Source organism: Lytechinus variegatus, chromosome 17, assembly GCF_018143015.1.
Source record: "Lytechinus variegatus isolate NC3 chromosome 17, Lvar_3.0, whole genome shotgun sequence".
Lineage (NCBI taxonomy): Eukaryota > Metazoa > Echinodermata > Echinoidea > Temnopleuroida > Toxopneustidae > Lytechinus > Lytechinus variegatus.
In genome coordinates this window covers 17,096,896-17,119,679 of record NC_054756.1, presented here as the reverse complement: position 1 = coordinate 17,119,679, position 22,784 = coordinate 17,096,896, and the positions used below count along the sequence as shown (strand labels likewise).

The following is a 22,784-nucleotide window of genomic DNA, read 5'->3' as shown; positions in this document are numbered from 1 at the left end:
CAGCAGGACTAGTAATAGTAGTAGTAGTAGTAGTAGTAGTAGTAGTAGTAGTAGTAGTAGTAGTAGTAGTAGTAGTAGTAGTAGTAGTAGTAGTAGTAGTAGTAGTAGTAGTAGTAGTAGTAGCAGTAGTAGTATTAGTATAGAAGTAGTAGTGGCAGTATAGTAGTAGTAGAAGTAAGAGTAATTGTAATATTTGTAATCATAATTACTATTATCATCATCATGATAATGGTTGAAGCTTATACAATACTGATTGCGGAGTTCAACTTATGTTCTTTATACTGAACAAGAAATCTGATCGAAATCATTATTTGAAAATGGAAATGCACATGGTTATTACTAATAATTTTGAAAAGAACATAATAGAGGAGGTAAAACAAAATAACAGATATATTGAATGCCATGATAACGTGATTGCCAATCGACCGATGCAATTGACTTTGGCTTGTCTATGAAGACAAAGTACGTTGTCAGACGCAAGCTTGCGCGCGCAAGAGCAGACGACACAAAACGCCAAAACGCCCTCTAGAAACGACATCCCTCTTCGATCGTCGTCTGCTTCTTTGTGCCTCACACGCATTTCATGATCAGTGACGAATGACACTCTCGGACGGCACTGACGTAAATTCTTGGGAAACAACGACTTGACTTTCTAATCAGGTACTTGTGTGGGTGAGAGAATGATCTCAAGTCTGCCTGAAAGTGTTTCTCCACCCGCGCCTTTTCGGTAAGAAAAACACTCATTCACAACCACGTCTGTAGCCGACTTCTTCAAGCTCGGTTCAAAAGGATTAAAAGGAGTCATACGTTCATCGTAGAAATCATTCAAAATCGTTTATTGAAGTTTGTTGTCTTTTCACGCAACTGGAAATTAGTTTCAGATCTTCTCTCCTTCATTGAGAAGATGGCAATGTCTTGCTGACTATCAAAGCGTAATGTGGATTATCTATTTATTTATTCATCTCTAGTACAATTTGACAACATTTTAGACACTGGAAATTTTGATTGTCACGGTCCTGATAAAGAGAGTGGATTCCAAATGTTGTTATTGTTATGGTAGAAGAAAGTGAGCTGGAATTTAATCAACATCAGACTGATATTTTACGAGGTTAATGTGATATTCTCTTTAAATCTTGGATTCGTTTCTGTCAATATTGTTTAGCAGTGACTTCATTTCACAATATGGCGGCCGTTGCATGCAATAGCCTTGCGGGGCAACTAGCCCTCAGCTATTCTCAACCACTTCTGAAATCGCCCTACTATCCGGATATCTACACTGTCAAGGAGGAGATGGATACTAACTCTAACCATGTAGCAAAGAAAAACGATGTGTTTAAGCCGAAAAGTGCATCCCTTCACCGGGGCACCGTTCGCTTTGTTCAGCTAGCCTCCTCGGATTTATCGACAACCAGCGACCTGTCGAACTCGAAGGACTCGGGGATCGGGTCGAGCGACGACAACAACAGTCAGGGTGAGACACCGATCACCAGGGACGACCACCGACCCGAGAACGATGCGGAGGATGATGAGGAGCGTGTCAAGTTCATGGAGACGGCGCGGGAATTTACGAATGCCAATGTTGAGGAGATGACGTGGAAGGAGAGAGGGAATAGAATGGACAACTGCTTAGGTTGGCTACGAGAAGAAATTGTAAGTTTATTCATGTATTGGTTCATCAATTCACTTTTAGGCATATGAAGGAACTGATATTTCAACAAAAGGATACTTTTCTCGGGGATCAAACATAATCTTCAGCTTGAAAGTCACATTATTAGAATATTATGTTCTTTATAGTTTTTTTGTGCGCTAGCTATTGCCATCAATGTTAGGCCTATATATTCTTTTGTTAATGTATTACTAAATACTTATCTTTCATTCTTGAATTTTAAATTTCTCCATATTTCATTTGACTGATGTCAGGTGTTCTATTTCCCATGAACATATGAATCACACGGAACGACATTCCATTTTCAAACCCGACGCACCGTGAGTGTCAACACCCCCCCCCCTCCCCTCCTGTGTCTTATAACGTGGACCTTTTATTTACCGTTAACAACATACGAATTCCCTGAAGACTGATACTCACTGCCCATTTGTTTCATTTTAATTACATGACCAAAATCGAAACGCTTTCTGTAAACAAATAATACAGCAAAAGCAATCTCCATATATCATGCCTATCAGTTTCGGTGTATGACCTGAAATCAAATATTTTCCGTAATCCAATTCTTAAAGAGAAGACAAATTGATCTGCTAATTCATCTAGGCTGCCTACTAACACGACTTAAGTTCCTATTTTGTACTTTGTAAGGTTCAAAATGCTCATGTTCTAGAGCTATCAACTATGGTAATGCCTGAATAAAAGTTGAGCAGGCGATAATTGCACACTTTTAATTGTGCGGTTCAAGGCTGAACCCTTAAAAGTTCAAGTTGGGGCCCCGGGGGGTTCTTGTATTGTACCAGCCTTAAAGTTTAAACTTTGAATTTTCTTTCTTGACAAAACGTGCGAGTGAAACCCAGCTCTATACGTATACACACAAGGCTCGGTCATACCATTAACGTTTGTGTGTGGCCGTGTTCATATGAGTTTTCACAACCGCAGTGCAGGACGCTTTCGAGAACATAGAAAGTATATTGTCAAATATCCTTCATGACAAGAAATACCAAAAGGTCTTTGTCGAAAATTCGCGAATAAAAACAGACGTTTTGTCCTGCATGGGCCAAGGACAATCAACACTTTTGCAATTTTTCGTCAGATCTGAAGCTCAGGAGAAGACTGCTGTTCCGGTTTACCAATAAATTTTCGACAAAGACTACTCGGTTGTTCATTGTCATAAAGGGCATTTAACAATATATTTTCTATTTTTTTAAAAGTGTTATGCGTCTCGGTGCGAAAACTTTATACGTACCGACACAATTCTCATGTTTCAGCCACACCAATAAAATTGACTCCAAATTAACCGATCGATGATAGGGCCAATGTCATTGATATGTCAATGGAAATATTTTTTTATTATATAAATATAAATAATTAGTCGATCTCAAGCCGGTTTAACCGATGTAAATGTGACGTAATAAAAGCAGAGAATAGCGCATGTATTTGCAACATTCATGTTTAACTATAATATGAGGGAAACAAATTTCCTCGGCTCCATATACAGAATATAGAAATCCGTTGACCGTAGTAAATATGCCAATACAGTAATAATAAAACTCAGTGTGAGTCTTTTTCTTTTAAGATTTTATTGGTTTTTCGTGATTTTGTGTAACAAATCACAAATAAACAATACAAGAAATAAAAAAAACATAAACAATACAGTGAAAAATACAGCATATAAACATAATAAGTGATTATAACAAGTAGTAAAAGCAGTCACTTTGTCTAGTATTTCAAGTGTGAAACCGGGCCATCTAAAATGATAATAAGCAAGCGAAATCATTACCAGTTTAGAGTGAAAATGAAATGTAAAGTGCATAGCTTGGCCCCTGTTAGGTGTTTCATAAAGCTGTTCGTAAGATAAGAGCGACTTTAAGAACGACTGGTGATCCTTTCTTTTGGTAAATGCAATACACCATTGGCGATGGTTTAGCGCGTAAGAAAGGATCACCAGTCGTTCTTAAAGTCGCTCTTAACTTAAGAACAGCTTTATGAAACACCCCCCTGGTATAAACATGACACAGTCATGACAGTAGAACCATATTCTTGAAAAAATATCTCCATTTGCATGATTTTTGCTCGAGATGTATAATTTGGCTGATAATAAAAATATTTACTGGCTCTTCGGGGAGCATCAAATACATTGCCTTTAAAAGAACCATATTACCCTCGTCTAAGGACTCGAACCAATATGATTCTTTTGTGGGCATTATATTTGATGTTCCCCTCAAGGCCAGTGAATATTTTATTATTATACAGCAAGCTTAAGAAAAATGCTTGAAAAAATTAATATTAGATAAACCGTTACTTATCTGGGCTTAAGATTTCTTCCCTAAACCACACCCCAAAAGACACCTGCCCTTAACTTGATTACAAAGTCTTTAACTCTTTACCCAAGGTTGCTCAAACATACTGAGGCCTTTCCATTTTACTTCCACCCGGCGTTTCTCGTGTTTCCTATTGAAGATCTTGGTTTCATTCCAAAGGAGTTCTTAGTAATTCCATTTTCCTCATGTTCTTTATTAGAAAGCTTGCCAAAGTTTAAGAAGAACATAGAATGCCGAGGGTGATGTGATCATTCGACGGGTATGAATCACATGGGATGGGGCGCATGCGTGAGGAGAGTCAGGATTGCTTAACATTCATCACAATTCCCCTTTTCTGCCTTTAACATGTTTGATTATTTAAAGGGGGGATGTTAAGTTTATTATACTTCCCTTTCAGAAGTGTTAGGTATGACGATAAAGTATTGCCCAAAATGCGCGCCACTTCATTTCACTATGTAATTTCAGATCCAACATTATTTTGTTTATCAAAAAAGTTATCAACTTTTAAAATTTGGTGATAGCTATGATAATTTTCTTTATTTCCATTTTACAACCCTGAAAGAAACCCTCTCTCGTAATATTTTTAGTTGCCCCAGTCATTTTTGTCATGAAGGACCAAAAGGCTCAGTCCTACTTCACACGGAGGCAAAAGTAAAACAAAAAGTGTATTTCATCCATATTTTTCGAAACCTTCGTTTATCTAATTACACAGTTAAAGGAACGTGAAGAAAATCCCTCATTGCACGTGATGGTAGTGTGACTAATACCATTATGTTGCCATTCTTAGAAAACAATTGGAACAGATGCTTACATGCAAATTGCTGGCAACAGATTTTCCTCACGCAACATTCACGGCGTTTGTTGTATGTTCTTTGCTCTTACTTTATAAAGTATGAAATAATAAATTTTCAGATGGAAAATGAAAAGGGGAAATGTGTATTTTCTGGATTTTGTTTGTGGGGTGGTGGTAGGGTATGTTTGACTAATTTGGCTGATCTTTCTCTGCTTCTTCTGTGTTTGTTTGGTTTTTGTTTTTATTGCTTCTGTGTTTGAATTTCTGTCCTTTCTTTCTACTCCCATAAAATGCGATTTGATATTTCGTAAAATTTTGTAGTCACATTAGGAATTGAAAAGAAAAATGCACACATCTTTACTTCAAGTCGATTTTTCATACACACTATCCATTTTTTCTGACCATTTTTTTGTATTAAATGATGGCATAAAATAAAAGAAATATTACAAATTTTCAGACTATTTGCAGGGTGACGTCATTACGTTCAATGAGTCGCATAAAGAATTGGTAAAGACAAGTAAGCATAAATGAATAAAATTAAAATTTGAAGACATATAGAAAGGAAAAGGTGTTATGTAACTATAAGCAATTATATAATTCCAATAAATAGGCCTAATTGAAAAAAAGAAAATTGTGAAACTTGGTTTCTATTCCCCATAACCTTCTGAACCTTTTGAAGTTTACACCGGCAGGGCAGTAGACTGCAAATCGCCAGCGTGCTGCTCACGTGTGGGTTAGAGTTTTGCTCTAAAACTTTCTACTGATGTTTTTTTGTATAAGGATTCAAGTCATTCCAATCTCTGATTGTTCTTGGAAAGAATGAGTTTTTGTAAGTCCGGGCAAATGGCACTTCTATGCAGGGGCGTCGATCCATTTTTCAGATTAGGGGGCAAAATCATGAATAAATTTTCCAAAGGCGCTCGATCAGACAAAACAAACTCACACACACACACACACATATGCCTATATATATGTGTACATATATATATATGTATATATATACACACACACATATATATAATATATAATATATATATATATTTATATATATATTTATATATATACATATCTCACCAGCAGATTAATGCGAGCGCGAAGCGCGAGCTGAAAATTTTGATATTTCGATCTGAAAAAAAAGTCGAGTTTAATGGACGTTTTTAATAAAGAACAAGATATATATGTCCAACAAAAGATTATTGCAAATCGAAGTGGGAGTTCTTTTGAGGTTTAGAACTGAAAACGGGACCATATTCACCTATTTAATCATGGAAAGTATGGGTTTTTGTTACAGAAATGATGCGAGTGCGAAGTGCGAGCTGAAATTTTTTGCTATTCCAATCTGAAAAGTGGACATTTTGAGCACGATTTTAGACGAAGAGCGAGTTGTGTATATCAATCTCGCTTTCTGATTTCTGTGTAACATTACAATCTTATTTTATTTTTGCACACATTTGGAATTATTGGGGGGGGGGCAAAACGATATGTTTGCCCCCCCCCCCAATATTTTCATTGGTGGGGCGATTGCCCCCCTGCCCCCCCCCCCCCCAGAATCGACGCCTCTGCTTCCATGTCACTGAATATGAGCATTTGGTAACACATTTATCTGATATTTCAGAAAGCAACACCTGTTGTTCATCCATGGACCAAATGCACTTGCAACAGCCTTTTTTGTCATTAACCTTTCCCCTTTAAATTTGCGATCAACATGGTCATTCAGTGTGGCTAACCTTACATATCGGATAGGAAAAAAATAAATAAATCGAAATAACGCATATCGTATACAGGTTTCACATTGCACAATGAAAATGCCATTTAATTTTTTTATAAAATGCTGTTTTCATTTTAAGTTATTGTTTTACAGTTTGATCAATATCTGTATCATTCAGTCAGCAAAATACCAGGGTTGGCACATCACGCTAACTTGAATATGCTTGATCTATTCAAAATTAAATACCAAAGAATAAGATTTGTTGTTTAAGATGTTAAAGCATTTTGTCTAAATTGCTCAACTATAATAGTACTAAAAAAATACATGTACACCAGCGTTTTTACCGAGTATGTCTATGGTTTGATCAGGGGTGGATCCAGGATTTCCAGGGGGGGGGCATTTTCCCTAGAACAATTTGACAAGCAAAGAAACAAAAAAAACAAAAAAAAGTCCTCTCTTGTATGGACGACATATTCCCATTAAAAATATTTGATGTTCCTCTCAAGGAGGGGGAGGGGGCACTTGTGTATGAACGACATATTTACATTAAGAATATTGATGATGACTCTGAAGGGGGGGCACGGGCCAGATTTGAACCTCCCCCCCCCCCGAATCCACCACTGTGTAATGCTGCAGTCATATCAACTGAACTCTTAAATCGGTAAGGAGTCAGTTTCATTGGTCTGACTATTGCAGAAACTCCTAATCCATATTCATATTCACTTCTTAATTCTATATCCAGTGCAACCTGTATCCCCCTTCCTGACACCTCTCCCTCCTTTCCTCCATCTCCCCACCCCCCCCCCCCCTCTTCTTCTCTTCCTCTCGCTATACCCCATTCCCCTTTCTCTTCCCCTTGCTGAGCTTACCCCACCCCCTCTCTCTCTCTCCTCTCTAGTTTTTATTCGTTTATGCATGATAGTCGCATTTATCATGTTTAACACGTTAACTCTCCATGGTCTCTCTTCATGGTAAATCTATTAGGCCTACCCATCATTTCTCCTCTCTCTAGCTCTCTGTTTTCATTTCATTCTTTTTTTTATAAGCAAAGCCAGGTCATTTGTATTCTTTGAATATCTCCTCATTCTTTCACCTTTGATTTATTCGAGTTTCATGTTTTATGCGGGGTTTTTATGCAAAAAAGCAACAACAAAAAGCGAGATAGTTTGCCAGTTTATGGACACGAACAACTAAATAACGAAATCAATAATTATTCGGCCTTCCTCATGATTCACTGATTTTCGACTAATCCTTTTTAATGTTCATAACAACATGGCATCGCTCGTGGTGATTTCTATTTTGATCATCGGAGGAAGAATGTTTTCTACAGAGATGAAGGTCATTGTCAAAACATCTCACAAAAAACAGAGATGACCGTCAGTTATGAGATTGCGCTGTAAGGTAATCGAATTATTTCAACAATATTTATCACGCGCCGGGTGACACTTCGCTTGTTTATCGATAATTCCTGAAAACATCGCCAATGAATGCGAGTTCAGAATAGAAAAAAATTATCTTAAGATAAGACAACCTTGGCCTTTCCTCTTTATATACACATTTTGACCATACCAGGCTTTGAAGGATTATTTCAAAGGGGGTGCTGATGTAAACATGAAAAGCAAAGAAAAACGTTTTACTACAAAATGAATGTTATTTCTGGCCCGATAAATTTGAAAAGCAAACCAAAAAGCGGGTCACTATTAATGACGGTTATTCCGGTCCCGAGAAATTTGACAAGCAAAAAAAGGGGATTTCAGTACTAAATGTAGGTCATTTTGTTACATTTCTCAGTTGTTAACACTTACCAGTTTTCTAGGGGGTACTGCCACTGGAGAATGATTTTCAACGCACCATGGAAAATCTCGGGGTTGCTTCTGCACTCCAGCACCTCCGCTTCCCAGGGCAATGCATATGTTTATGAGAATCAGGGCACTAAAAATTTTATTTGTTTCAAGAAATTTCGAAATTTGTATATGGCATCAGTAACAATTGGTATGAAGCCTGATCGTTTGTGGATTGAATTCGGGATATTTATTCTGTTTATCGGGTTGATTGCAATTCAAATGGCTTGATAGATGGCATTTTGATAAGAAAACAATTCTAGCTTAAATTAGGTTTAATTCATTACCAACGGCGTTCTGCGGGTCACGTGAATTTATACCATAGCAGTTATGTTCTTGTATCATAAAAATATAGTGCGCTTGATCAAACAAACAATAAAAAATCATGCGAGTTTCATTAGTTCTAACTGTATTGTGATATAGAAATGATAATACATCTCGTAGCGATTGATTTTTTATTCTGTGCAAAATGTGATTTGTTCATATTACGTTTCCAAGTATATTTATCTGTCAATTTTGAAAATAATTAGGGCCTTCTTATACATGATTTGATTCCATTATCGGTATCTCCTACATGTCTTGGAAGCATGGGTTACACTTCGTAATTCCGAAGGTTCTTTATTCCGAAAGTTCGTAATTCCTAAACACGTAAATTGCCTATACCTTGATGTTCGTTAATCCGAAAACGTAAAAGGGTTCATTAATCCGAACATTTGTGGCGCTATTCCGAAGGTTCGATAATCCGAAAAATGAAATAAGGTTCGATGTACTGAAGGTTCGTTAATCCGAAAACGAAATAAGGTTCGTTGTTCCGTAGGTTCGTTAACCGAAAACGAAATAAGGTTCCTTGTTCCGAAGATTCGTAAGTCCGAAAACGAAATAAACTTCGTTAATAATTTATTTTCGGACTAACGAACCTCCGGAATTACGAACCTCATTTCGTTTTCGGAATAACGAACCTTCGGAATAACGAACCTTCAGAAATACGAACCTTCGGAAATACGAACCTTCGGAATATCCGAACCTTCGGAATGACGAAGCTTCGGAATTACGAATGTATGCGGGAAGCACGACTTCCATAACTATCTAAATTTGTGTGTGTGCTATCACGGTAACTTCCAAAGGCAATAATTTTTTTCAAGCTGATGTTTCTTCTTCAAATAATGTAAATATAAATTGTTTATCCTTGCGTTCAAATCGTGGTCTATTCCTTTCCTTAATATTATCTTATTTCTTTCGTAGTACTTTTAAATGCGTTCGAATTTTGAAGATGATGATTACAATAGTAATAATGCTATACTAACAATAATAATGGTATTATAGACTGACGTGATAAATTCAGATTGTAATGATGATAAGTATAATGTTCATGATTGTGATGATGATGTGGACGATGATGAGGATTATCATAATAATAATAATGATAACAATATTAATAACAGTAATGAAGAAAAGATAATAAAAACAAACTTTTCAAAAAGATCAAACGTAAAATAAACACTCGCAAACACTCATTATCATCCGGAGTCATGCGAGAGTTACACCATTTTCGAGAGATTTCAAATTGATGTTTCCGCTCTTACTCAGCTCATTAATAATAATTAAGCACTCCTTATACTTTCTTCTCTAACCCAACTCCAACGCTGATTAATTCTATAGGATTATAACGGAGACTTTTTTATGGATGGTGTATATTCGAAGCCGTCTTTGGAATTTCTCACAAGTTTATACAATAATAATTTACATAATGATTTGTATCTGATAACCTCTCAACATTTTGAACAACTAAACTAAACATTACTAAATTCTCCTTTCTTTCTGTACGTATGGTGAGACCATTCCCTCGCATAGGCCTTCGTAACGATCCTGAACACCCACACCCGCGCGCACTCGACCCCACACCCCTTACAAGCACACACACACACGTGCGTTGTGTAAATACATGTCATATACATAGATCATGTAGGCCCTGCGATTAAAAATAAAGTCAAAACACCATTTGAATAGCGTGTTGTAAAAATGCTTTGAGTCCTCGACAACGAATTCATTTTGAATGTTAAAGTAATTAAATGGCATTTATAGATATGTCTTTAGAGTTTGTTACTTCATGTTAGTTACCCGTCTTTTGGGGAAGAACATGACGAATTTATACTCTCCCACAGTCGTCTCAGCAGTCTATTTTTGGTTACAAAATTAGATTAGCCTTTGGGCACCATGACAACAGTGCTAACCATTCAGTTATTTTCGGCTTATGTCACTTGTTGTTATTGATATCCTCACAGCGATGAGTTTTCCCTTTGTTTTATGTCACGGGATTGATCTTAATGACCTAATTTACATTTACGATTAAAGTATGAATTCAATAGAATATATATACAGCAGCTGTGGTAAGTGCCATGTTTGACTTTGCATTAATCAATGTTCCCCAGACACCCAGAGCTATCCAGTTATTCTCTCTTTTTTATTGTAATGAATATTCATATATATTTAAGAAATCATTATAGATTATTGTGAACATATACCAAAGTGTTATACTGATGAATCGTTTATTCCACTTAAAACAACTCTCAGCTATAAGTGGACGATTAGCCAGACGTATAAAGATTATTCCTCTCTACCCCTCCGAGAATACGCACACGTGAGCAAGCAAGGCAACCGAGTAACTAATATTATTTCATAAATGTCATTAATGTAGTGATCGGATTTCAGAAAGCTCCATGGAAAATTTGTGTTCCGAACACTTCACCCCCTTGCATGCAGCTTCAGAGGGCCGTTATTTTTCTCAACCAAACGAAAGGGTATTTTATCTTTTCTAGATTGTTCATCCTCGCGGCACCCGACTTTAGAATTTTGACAATCTTGAATACCCGTTTAACATCAAATTGTAGAGTTAGTATCATATTACACATCATGTGCTTTAATTTTATCTGATAATGAATTCAAACTTTTGAACTGAATGATTTAGACTTTCCCAAACGGGGAGCACGCCTTTAAGGGCATAATAATGAGAAACTTGTAGTTTCGCCTTGACCTTAATCATGAAGGTGCATTGTGTGATGACCTGGAAGACTTCCGATGGTTTTAAGTTAACATCATCAACCTTGGTACGTCCCGTCGAACTATACATGTACTTGTAGAAAAACCTTAGGGGTCGCTCGAAATCATGTGCTGGGAACTATACTTCCTTTGAATGACGCCTCTTCAGTTTTCATATTGTACAGTTTTATATTTGCTCATTCATGTGAACTGAATATTGGTATTGGTATTGGTATTTATTTTCCATATCACAATGTTAAAAAAAAAACAATACAATGTAAATGTATGTACATAATAAAAATCGAAAGTGAGATGGCTGGATTAACCCACTCAGCTTTGTTAATGTAACAAAGCTGTTCTTCCTTGGGGTCCAGAAAATATGTAACAACAGTTACTGTACATAACATATGATATAACAACAGTTACTGTACATGACATAAAATAGAATTAAACATAATAATTTAACTAAACAATAATGAAAAACAGTAAAAAGAATACAAGAGAATACATCTATACCCTATAACGCGACCCCCCCCCCATCCCCACCCGCCCACTTGTCGCTAGTATTTCTTTTAAAGGTCAGGGCAAGACTGAATTAACTTATTTAAATTTTTATAAAAAGTAAATAGGCTATTTGACAATTTTATTGTAGATGGTAGGTTATTATATTCTTGTGATCCTCTATATATGAACGTTCTTCGACAGCATTCACTCTTGGGTTTGGGGATTTTAATATTTCCTTGCGATCGGAGAGAATACGAATGATTACAATATTGAAAAGACTGCTAAATAAGGTGGGGCTAAGTTATGAAGGGATTTGTATACCATTATGTTTAAATGTGATTTACGCCTTGATTTGAGAGACTGCCATCCTAGTTTTATATGAATATCATTGTTTGAAACGTGATTAAACGGATTTATTTTTAAAATGAGACGTCCGGCCCTATTTTGTAATTTTTGCAAACGTTCAGTGTGTTTTTTGCTTGCCGAATCATAAACAATATCTGCATAATCAAAAAGTGGAAGGATAATAGAATTGTAAACCATCTTCAGATTGGATTCTGATATAAAATGTCTAAGACGGGCCAGAAAGCTGACTACCTTACTAATTTTAGTGCACATTTCGTCAATGTGTATATTCCATTTTAACTTTGGATCAAGGTACATTCCCAGATATTTAACAGTATTTCGCTGATCAATACGTTTACCAGATATAGTTACATTTAAAATATCACATTTAGATAGCATTTTCCCAGTTCCAAATAACATGCAAATGGTTTTATTAACATTAAGACTTAGTTTATTACAACATAACCAGTTATGAATTTTACGGAGATCAAAATTTATATTTTTTTCAATAATATCAACATTTCTATGAGAAAAATACAACACTGTATCATCTGCATATAAATGCAATTTGCAGTTTTTTACTTGTGTTATGAGATCATTTATGTAAATTGTAAATAAAATTGGTCCAAGTATGGAGCCCTGAGGAATTCCATAGTTTATATATGATATATTTGATATTACAGAATCTATTAAAGTACACATCTTCCTATTGTACAAGTAACTTTCGAACCAGCGTAAGGCATATGCTGGTTAACAACATTCATAAGTAAAGCCTCCCATTTACTGACTGCTTCACTGATACATGTACAATCAAGAATTTCATGCCAAGGTTGATTACTTAAATCATCTAAATAAGATTCTAAATCAAAACCAGAAAATTTTCTATAATTAATAACTCGAGAAGAATTTTCAGTCTTTGACTTCCATATTAAATAACTTAAAGAGTGATCACTCATTCCAACATGCAAAACACCATGTGATTTTATTTTCTCAATTGAGTTAGTTAACATATGGTCAATGAGTGTCATTGTTTTTGCTGTAATCCTGGTATAATCTGTTGTATTAATTTGCTGTAATGAAAATAAGTTATGTATATCACTTAAACGGTTTGAATCGGACGATCCAGATATTTTCAGTAAATCACAGTTTGTATCTCCCATGACAATGATTGAATAATTAAAAGTATCCAAGAATGATAACAAATTTTCATATTGAAGATATAAATGAACATTGCTATAAGGTGGTCTATACCAAGTAAGAAAAATGATTGGGTTAGAGAATTTTGGTCGAATAATTAATGGGATGATTTCTAAGGAATTTACAACATCATATTTAATAAGTTCAAAAGACAAAGAATTACGTATATACACGGCCACTCCGCCACCATTCCTATTTCTGTCTTTTCGAACAAGGTTAAAATTATCAATATTTAGTTCACTGTCAAAAATAGAATCATCAAGGAATGTTTCATTTAATGCAAGAAGATGAATATCGTTACTATGTAAAAACAATTTGATTTCATCTATATTACGGAGAAGACTCCGGACATTAAGATGAGCAAATTTAAGACCTTTTCCTTTCAAACAGTCAACATTTAAAGGATTTTGAACATTCATTACATGGGTGGAATCATAATCAGATACATCATGAATATTTTGAATATCATTTAAAAAGTCATCATCAATATATATATATTTTCCTTTGATTGTTCATCGGGAACTACTATAGCATCAAAGGTGCAAGCCCACTTTTCTTGAATTCAGAAGGAGGTAAAGGCAGAAAGTCAATTTCATTTGCACAATATACTAGATAACATTGTATCAGTACTCCCGAATTGCTACAGAAATGTTAAAGTTAAACGCTTTTTTGTTGTTTTGCATAACATGTTTGACCTCATAATGAAGTTTACTCTTTTCTCCTAAGAAAGTTACCTTATCACATTCTTAGCTTACAAAGCAATCTATGAGACTGCTTGAAACCAAAATCATGGTTGAGAAACACAAATTAAAATGGTTTAACGCGCAAGATGGATAAGTAAATATAATCATGGATGCCTCCATGGGTTCTTCAATGCAATCCGAGAATACAGTGAGTAATCATGGTAATGGGAGGGGACTAAGCTTTAGTTTGGTTGACTTAAAAGAGGATTTGACGCCATTTGAAAATGCCCGATTGAGATGTGTCTTCATGATCGAGCACGTTGATTATTGCACACCTGAGCTCTTGACGAATTCTGAGAATCCCGAACCGACCAAGATCACTCTTTTCCCCCGTCAAGACACACCAATGAGCCATGACGCAAGATGTAGGGTGTAAGTGTAAGTGACGTCGAAATTGACATGTTTTTTTTTTTTTTTTTTAATGAATTTTATTTGTAATTCACATTTTAACAAACATATCTCAAAAAAGATACAAATTCTGTACATTCATATAGATAAACATCATGCTAGGTTGAAGTAACATATACAACAGATCTAATTCAAAACAACAAAAAATAGATCTATACCCTTTATTCTTTCAGAGTAATTATATTCCACTTTTTCCTGTGAAACTCTGAACGATTATGTTTAAAAGAAATGAAGCGTTCTGTTTTTTCTAACTGTGTTAGACTGCATAAAAATGTCTTAAAAAGAGGAATTTTTTTACTATATTTACATGAAAAAATGAAATATTTGCCGTATAGTATAATTGTATTGACCAAATAAAAATGTTCTTTTTTCAACGTTCCAAAACAAATTTCTAAATTAGATAACTTATAAGAACGGATATTTTTTAAAGTCAACCAAGTACACAAATCGTTCCAAAAGTTCGAAACAAATTGGCATTCAAAAAACAGATGCATCAATGTTTGATTTTGTTCATTACAAAAATCACATATGTCTTGATTAATAATTCCGATTTTATGTAAATAACGATTTGTCGACACTTTTCTGTGTATAAATTTAAATTGGAAATTTCTTAGTTTGTTATCTATTGACGATTTGTATATCAGGGTAAAACGAGAATCCCAAATTTCATTGTTTGATAATTGCAGTGAAAGGTCGTTTTCCCATCTGTAACATTGATCTGTCTCTGACACGTCCATAGTATAATTATTTATAAAATGAGAGTAACATAGCTTAGAAATTTTTTTGTGTTTAAGGAAATTACGTAATCGATCGTCGTGTGGTTCAAAAGGTGTGTTCTGTTCTATGTATTTGTTTCTGATAATTCTTTTCCATTCATTTGGTATGGCAGATAATAATGAATTATACATCATGATGGATGTGTAACCGTAGTTTTCAACTATTACCTCAAAAGATTTAAAAAATCCATCTTCTGTTAAAAAATCGTAAATAGTGTTCAAAGAAGATTCGGACCATTGACATGGTTAATCAGGCTAGTCAACGCGTGAGGGTATTCCCCTGCCTTAATGGCACATCATCAAGGATCTCAAGATAACTTTATGAAGGACAACATAAACCAAAATGTAGTTTTCTTGATCATTAATTGGGTGATAATGTGATCCACGCTGGCATCACGTTGAGTTGCATGTGGGTCTACTAGTACTAAACAAGGAAACTCTAAATATCTTCGAAATTGGAGATTTTATAAAATCGTGGTTGAAATTTCAGCTGTAAGAAATCTATGATAGAATAATAATAATAATAATCCGCTTTTATATAGCGCTTAATACATCGGAACGACGTGTCTAAGCGCTTTACAGATATATTATTACCCCGGTCATCGGATTCAATCAGTCATTCCCTCACACAATGTGTGCACATCCTCCACTCCCTGGGGAGTATTCCAGTCAGTCGCCTGTGAGGCGCACACAGTACTGGACAAGCTACAATGACTTTCACATCCTACCGGGTACACATTTAGCACCTGGGTCGAGAGTGGTAAAAGTGTGGATTAACGCCTTGCCAAAGGACGCCAGATCGCGGTGGGATTCGAACACACGACCCTCTGTTTGCAAGGCGAGAGTCAGAACCACTACACCACGGCTCCTCCACCGGTAAGGATCGTAAAACAATGATCCTTACTGAAACCTACTTTGATACACATCTACTAAAGAAATGTTGTAATTTGACGAAATAAGATTGTTTAATTATTATTACCAAATATCTATCAATCAGCATGCTTACGTCGAGAAGAACCATTTTAAGGCATTACCACGCACGTCTATGAATTATTGAACAGTTAAACGTAAAACATGTCGAGCGTTAGATCGGCATTTTTTCCACTCATTTTCAGAATGCATACTTACTTAATCCGTTTCTGTTGGACCACTTTTGAGAATATGCCTTATACTCTCTTGTTGGATAAAAGTCAAGTTCACAGAGATATCATGACAAGTTGAAGAGGATCAGATATCCGGGTAGGAAGGATCCGATTATTAGTCTAAGGATTTGGTTTCCGAGGGTCGGTTATGGTATAATATACCAGGAAGTATCTATCCAAATAGGAATATATGCCCTTACAACGACTAACAGATCAGAGGTCATGAAGGTGTATCTGTAAAAAGGGTTACGATTTTTTTCTTATTTCCCTTGCTTGAAGAGCTGAAGATGTTGGAAATGGAACTTTACGAGGACTGACATCTGCAGGTTCCCTCCTTTGGATCAGACAGATCTTCAACAAGAGTTTACTTGATTGATTTGGTTTAAACCTGAAATGCCGGATAACCAGACAAGTGTTTTTTTTTTCTTTCTGAGCTGAGGAACACGATTCTAGAACTGTTCAGAGATATCATAGAATGAAAAGAAATGGTAGTACAACGCGGTATGGCAACTAAAACTTCATTACGCTATATAACTTCTTTCTTCTGCTTCTTATTCATCCCTGTTCTTGTCATACAGTTCACCCGTATTTATCCTATTACTCTACATCAAAGTACACAATCTACCCTAAATTATCGGAAAAAAGGATGATGTGGGTAAATACGTCATTCCGACTATTTTTAAAGGACACATACTCTTGTAAATGTTGACACAATTGGCACCCCGTTCCTGCTCGCAATTAATCCCAGGTGCTAATATAAACGATATATTTCCGTTTATAGAATTTCGATTTCGACTACAATGCAAAATATAATTCTTAAAATATAATTTGGCATGTTTTCCCTTCCCCTTTGCTTCACGATGCATCCTTTCATATTATTCGTATACACTTTCAACCAGTAGGCTATACAATGTCTGACTTTATAAATCAGTGTTGGTTTTTTCCTTTTTAGTCTCCACTCTTCGGCTGTCAATCCTATCGTTTGTCTTGGCTGACCTTTCAGGAAATGTGATATTAGATTAAACATATTAAGCAATATATGACAAAATAATTTGATCACAATACGGGGTTCTATTTTTTCTCAATACTTGATTGTATCTTAACAATAATGCTTTCCGTTGTGTGGTGGACGAAATCATTTTTTTTTCAGTCATGACCTATCAGCATCTTGACCCGCTTTCCTGCCCCCTCGATCAGGATGACGTTCCTATTACGTTCTCTTTGCGTTCCCTGTCACATCTGATCATCGGGTGCTTATCATCGGCTCCTTACCTGCCGGGTCTGGTCAGTTGAGATGAGATTCGATGAGATAAAAGTTGAGCTATGAGATCCCTTTATAGCTTGGCCTTTCCGTATTACTTGGCGACAACTTCCTTGATGTGCCTAGAGCCTGAGAAATGACTGCAATTACTGGTCATGTCCCACCAAGAGTTCGATAGCAGATCAGAAACCATAGCATCAGTGTGACCGATCCATACATCATAAAAACTGTCTGTGACGAGCTATGATGCATGGCTATGAGACACTGACCAAAATATTGGTTTAGTCAGTGGACATTTCTCAAAGGACTCTTGAATTAGTACATTATCATGTTAATTACAGGCTTTACGATACCGAAAACAGACCGCGCATCAGGTCGTTTGATAAACTGCGCACAACCAAAGAAAACGTTTATAGAGTAATACCTCCATCACATTTGCTCTAATGCGCGCCGTTGGGCAAATGTGACCGCGGGGGCCCGCGGCCGTTTTATTCACTTTAATTCAAACCTTGTATAAGTAGCTATTACGAGAAAAAATGTCAAAACGGCTGTTTTCGACTCGACGTACGGCGGCCGTAGAGCAAATGTGACCGAGGTATAAGGAAGCTAGCTTCAAGAATTTTTTTTTGTGGTAATGAAAGTGAACTCACTTTCAAATGTCACATACATTAGCCTGATAAACTTATTCCTATCCTATTCCATTCTTGATGTGGTATGAATTATGGTTATGTCACTTCTTAATATTTGGTTGTATGGGAGATAGACTTCGATCTGATTCTCTTTATAAGTGTGACGGCTATTCAAAGGTGACTGCCGTGGCATGGTTAGACAGCTTGCCAATCATGTCAATCATTTTAGTTGGGCAGGTGTATTGCTTGTTATAGACTTCCCTTACATCCGTACACATTGGACAGTACTGGGGTCTGGGAAGGGAGAAACTGATTTCAAAGAATTTTACCTGGTAATTTGGCTCAATGATCCTATGACGAGCTTCAGGGGTGTCACATCAGTGAAAAGTATGACGGGAATGAAAACTGTTTTTCAATGCTGATGGTTGTATTCAACATTGATCCCCGATATCCTTTTCTACTACACCACCTTACTATTTCTAGCTTGTCTCCCAATACTATACTACCACCACCACTACCGTCAACACTAATCAAACACTATTACTACTAATACTACTACTATTATTATTACTACTACAAATTTGACTACTACTACTACTACTACTTCTACTACTACTACTACTACTACGACTACTACTACTACTACGACTACTGCTGCTGCCACTGCTACTACTTCTGCTGCTACTACTACTATTACTACTACTACGACTACTACTACTTCTGCTGCTGCTACTACTACTACTACTACTACTACTACTACTACTACTACTACTACTACTACTTCTACTACTACTACTACTACTACTTCTACTACTACTGATACTACTGCTGCTTCTGGTTCTACTACTTCTACTACTACTACTACTACTACTACTACTACTACTATTACTACTACTGCTGCTACTACTTCTGCTGCTACTACTTCTGCTGCTATAGCTACTACTACTACTATTGCTGCTGCTGCTGCTTCTACTACTACTACCACTACTACTTCTACTACTACTACTACTACTACTACTACTGATAATAATTATAATACTATTACTGTAATACTACTTCGACTCGATCCTTCTGCTGCTGGTGGTTCTACTGCTACCACTCAAACTACAACTACTGTCATACATCTGCTGCAGCGGCAGCTGCTATACTATAAGCATTCCATTGTTTCTGCAACTATATGTAGTTGTTTAATTGCAGAAACAATGGTATGCCGATATACAAGAACAAATATTTATTTATGCAAACTTTAAATTACACTTTATCATTTTCGATTATCAGTTTGTAGATCTGTATGCATTTCCCATAAAACGAGTGTGACACTGGAAATGGCACATTTTCAATCATTAATACTGTATTAATATCATCCTTAACTAATTACTTTATTTGTGCACGTACACCAATCGTTTTTTTTTTTTCAAATAGTACAAAGATCATTTTTATCATATTCCAAAGGTCCTCATGCTCTCTGTTGACATAAAAGAAAACTAAAACAACGTGTTCTTTCACAGAATGTACTACTAAATAGCCTCATCTCATAATGATTAATACAATGTCAGGTTTTCTTTTTAAATATTAGTCACTTAATTTTCTATAATGGATTAGGGAAAAAAAGTGGTCATCCTGTTCTTTAATTTAAATTTGTAAGATGGTCAAATGTTCTTCAAAATGAATCCATGCTTATGCTGATAACTTTTAAGTCACCAAACGCCATCACGAACTTCCAATGTTATCATTAATTGTTATAAAAACCACCACTGGATCAAATGTGACCATTGACCTGTGTCCCGTAACACAAAATTTCGCGATTAATCGTACGCTTGATTTCCACGATTGATTGTACATTGTAGTCAATGGGATTAATCGTAGAAGAATGTTCTATGAACATTGTTAAGCTTTGTGTTACGGGCCCCTGGCCTTAGCCTAGACTCTGGAGTCGTCAAAATGATGTTTAGCTGGGCTTGGATCATGAGAATATGGATTTGCTGTCATTTCATTTACATACAGGGCAATATTTAGATTCCATTGAACATCCTTCAATATTCCACTTGGATAGAGTCTTTGAAAAAAAATCCCAAGTACTTTTCTAAGGACGTATCATCTTAATATGGCATTGAACCTTCAGAAGCACTGACACACGCGGAAATGTCATTCCACAGAATAAAAGTAGACCTCTCAAGTTTACCTTTGGAGAATGAACTCGACCTTTTCTGAGTAGTAGAGGAGAATTGTGAACTTGTCAATATGTTTCCGTTACAGAGGTTTGGTGGGAAATGACAGCTAATCTAAACAAAATAAAGGACGGTAAAGAAAGCCTTCTTTTCCAGAAAGAATATGTTTTGTTTGCAGTTTCCGCATCCCACTTTCCAACATGACGTTTCCAACCTTGCATTTATAAATGCATAAGCCACTTGACATGCTTGAGAATTTACTATTGATTATAATGCTATGCTGTTATTACTGGTTTATTAGCACGATTAGAGTATGAAATCTGTGCGTAAATAATAAAACCATAAACGTGAATTCGTCATTTTCTACAAAGAAAAGAGAAAAATTAAATATGTGATGTTGATTATGATGTTCCAATGTATCCGAATGAATCGGAGGAAAAACCAGCTACTTAATTCGATGAACTGCGAGCTTTTGCTGGATATCAATGTGAAGATGTTAGATGGATCATGGATTATTTTTTTTAATTCTACACAGTGAGCTGTATTATTGTCTTTCACACATTATTCTCATTTTGTATTTTTCAGACCAAAATGAAGAAACAAGATCAGAGTCTGATGCGGCAATTCATGGAACTTCGTTCGACCATTCACCAGCTCAAGCAGTCAAGTACCCAGCAAAGTCTAAGAGCAACTTATCTACGCAACCAAGCATCGTGCGCGAATCTTGGGGCATCCGACCAATCAGCGCGCAGTAACACAACTTCCCGCCAATCAAATTCGCACATGCGGAGCAATCTCCGCCCCCTCGGCGCAGCCAGCCAGTCATCGACGAGTGGCAACCTGTCATCCATGCAGTTTCATTCACGCGGGAATCTCAATCACATGCACTCCGCCATGGACGCGAGTCCAAAAATGGCACAGAGCCTTGCGCATCTGGAGGACACAAGTTTCGACATGGACAGTTACTTCGGCGATGTCGATTTTGAGCACGATTCTTTTTACGACGATGACGACTCCGATGCTTTTATCGATCAACCGGATGGTATGTCACCCGGTCACATCTCTGTGCTATCGGATCAGCCATACATGCCGCAGTACCGTACACGGACTGTTTCATTGGTGACCCCGCATTACATAGGTCGTCCATGCGCGTCCGGCTACCTTGCAAGGTCGAGATATATGTCATTTTCAAACGCCAAAGGAAGAGTGGAAAGCGAGAGAGCAATTTTAGAATGAAACATGGAAATGTGCTCATAAAAAGACTTGTAAATATTTGATAATGATGTATTAGCTTTGTGATGAATAACGGAGAAGCAATAGAGTTAGCATTATTTCAGCTCATTAATTATGTAGGTGAAATATTTTCTTGAGAATTTTATGGCTTAGGCTTAATTACAGAATGTATTGCAATTCTTGTTTAAACAAGAATTATTTCACACATTCATTATCAGTCCGTTAATGTAAAAGCCTCCCATAAAAATAAAGATAAATATTCAAAAGACGCCATTGATATACAATGTTTGAATATCTTTGGTCGTTATAAGATGCAAAAAGAATCGTTGACTTTTTATACGAATCCAATGTTTACGTAAAAACTGAAATATCATGAAACTCGACTCGACTTAATTGTTTCAGATTGTCTTGGGAGTGTAGTCTTTTAACTTATTTTATCTAATATGGTAAATATGGTAATATATACAAGGCATGGATCAATTTTGGCACACTTTTCAAAACTGAATATAGCACAAGCCCCCCAAGAACCAAGAGTCATTTCCTTGCTCTTAGTATGCTTGGGTTCTACTGTCATATACCAGGGGAGCGTTTCATCAACATTTTTGTCTGACAAGTTGTCAGATCTGACATCTTTAGTTGATTCTGATTGGCTGAGAGGCACTGTTACTATAGTAACTGTCGGATAAAATGGGACTTGTCGGATAAAACTTCCGACAAGTCCTTTCATGAAACGCTCCCCAGGAATAATTTGATATCCAACTATCTCTTTGTCAGTCCGTGCAATTGAAGAACTTTGGCCTTTTGGTATTCGAATGAAAAACAATATCCACAATTTCGGAAAAAATGTGGTGTTTTATTTTTTGAAACATTAATATTCTTGACATACTTGCACGGTGTGCTTTACACTTCATTTTAATGTATACTGCCAATGGAAATGAATCTATAGATATCCTCTTCAGTTTATATAGAATAGGAATCAGTGTATATGTATCTACGTATATCATATTGATACTGGT

The 22,784-nt window shown here is 36.2% G+C and overlaps 1 protein-coding gene across 1 annotated transcript; it reads left to right on the top strand.

The window, feature by feature from the left end:
* The first annotated feature begins 578 nt into the window (after positions 1–578).
* On the top strand, positions 579–22,421 carry LOC121430852. Its single transcript, XM_041628277.1, has 2 exons — positions 579–1,650; positions 21,121–22,421. The coding sequence occupies exons 1-2, from the start codon at positions 1,183–1,185 to the stop codon at positions 21,769–21,771; spliced, it is 1,119 nt and encodes a 372-aa protein (XP_041484211.1). The 5' UTR covers positions 579–1,182; the 3' UTR covers positions 21,772–22,421.
* The last annotated feature ends 363 nt before the right edge of the window (positions 22,422–22,784 follow it).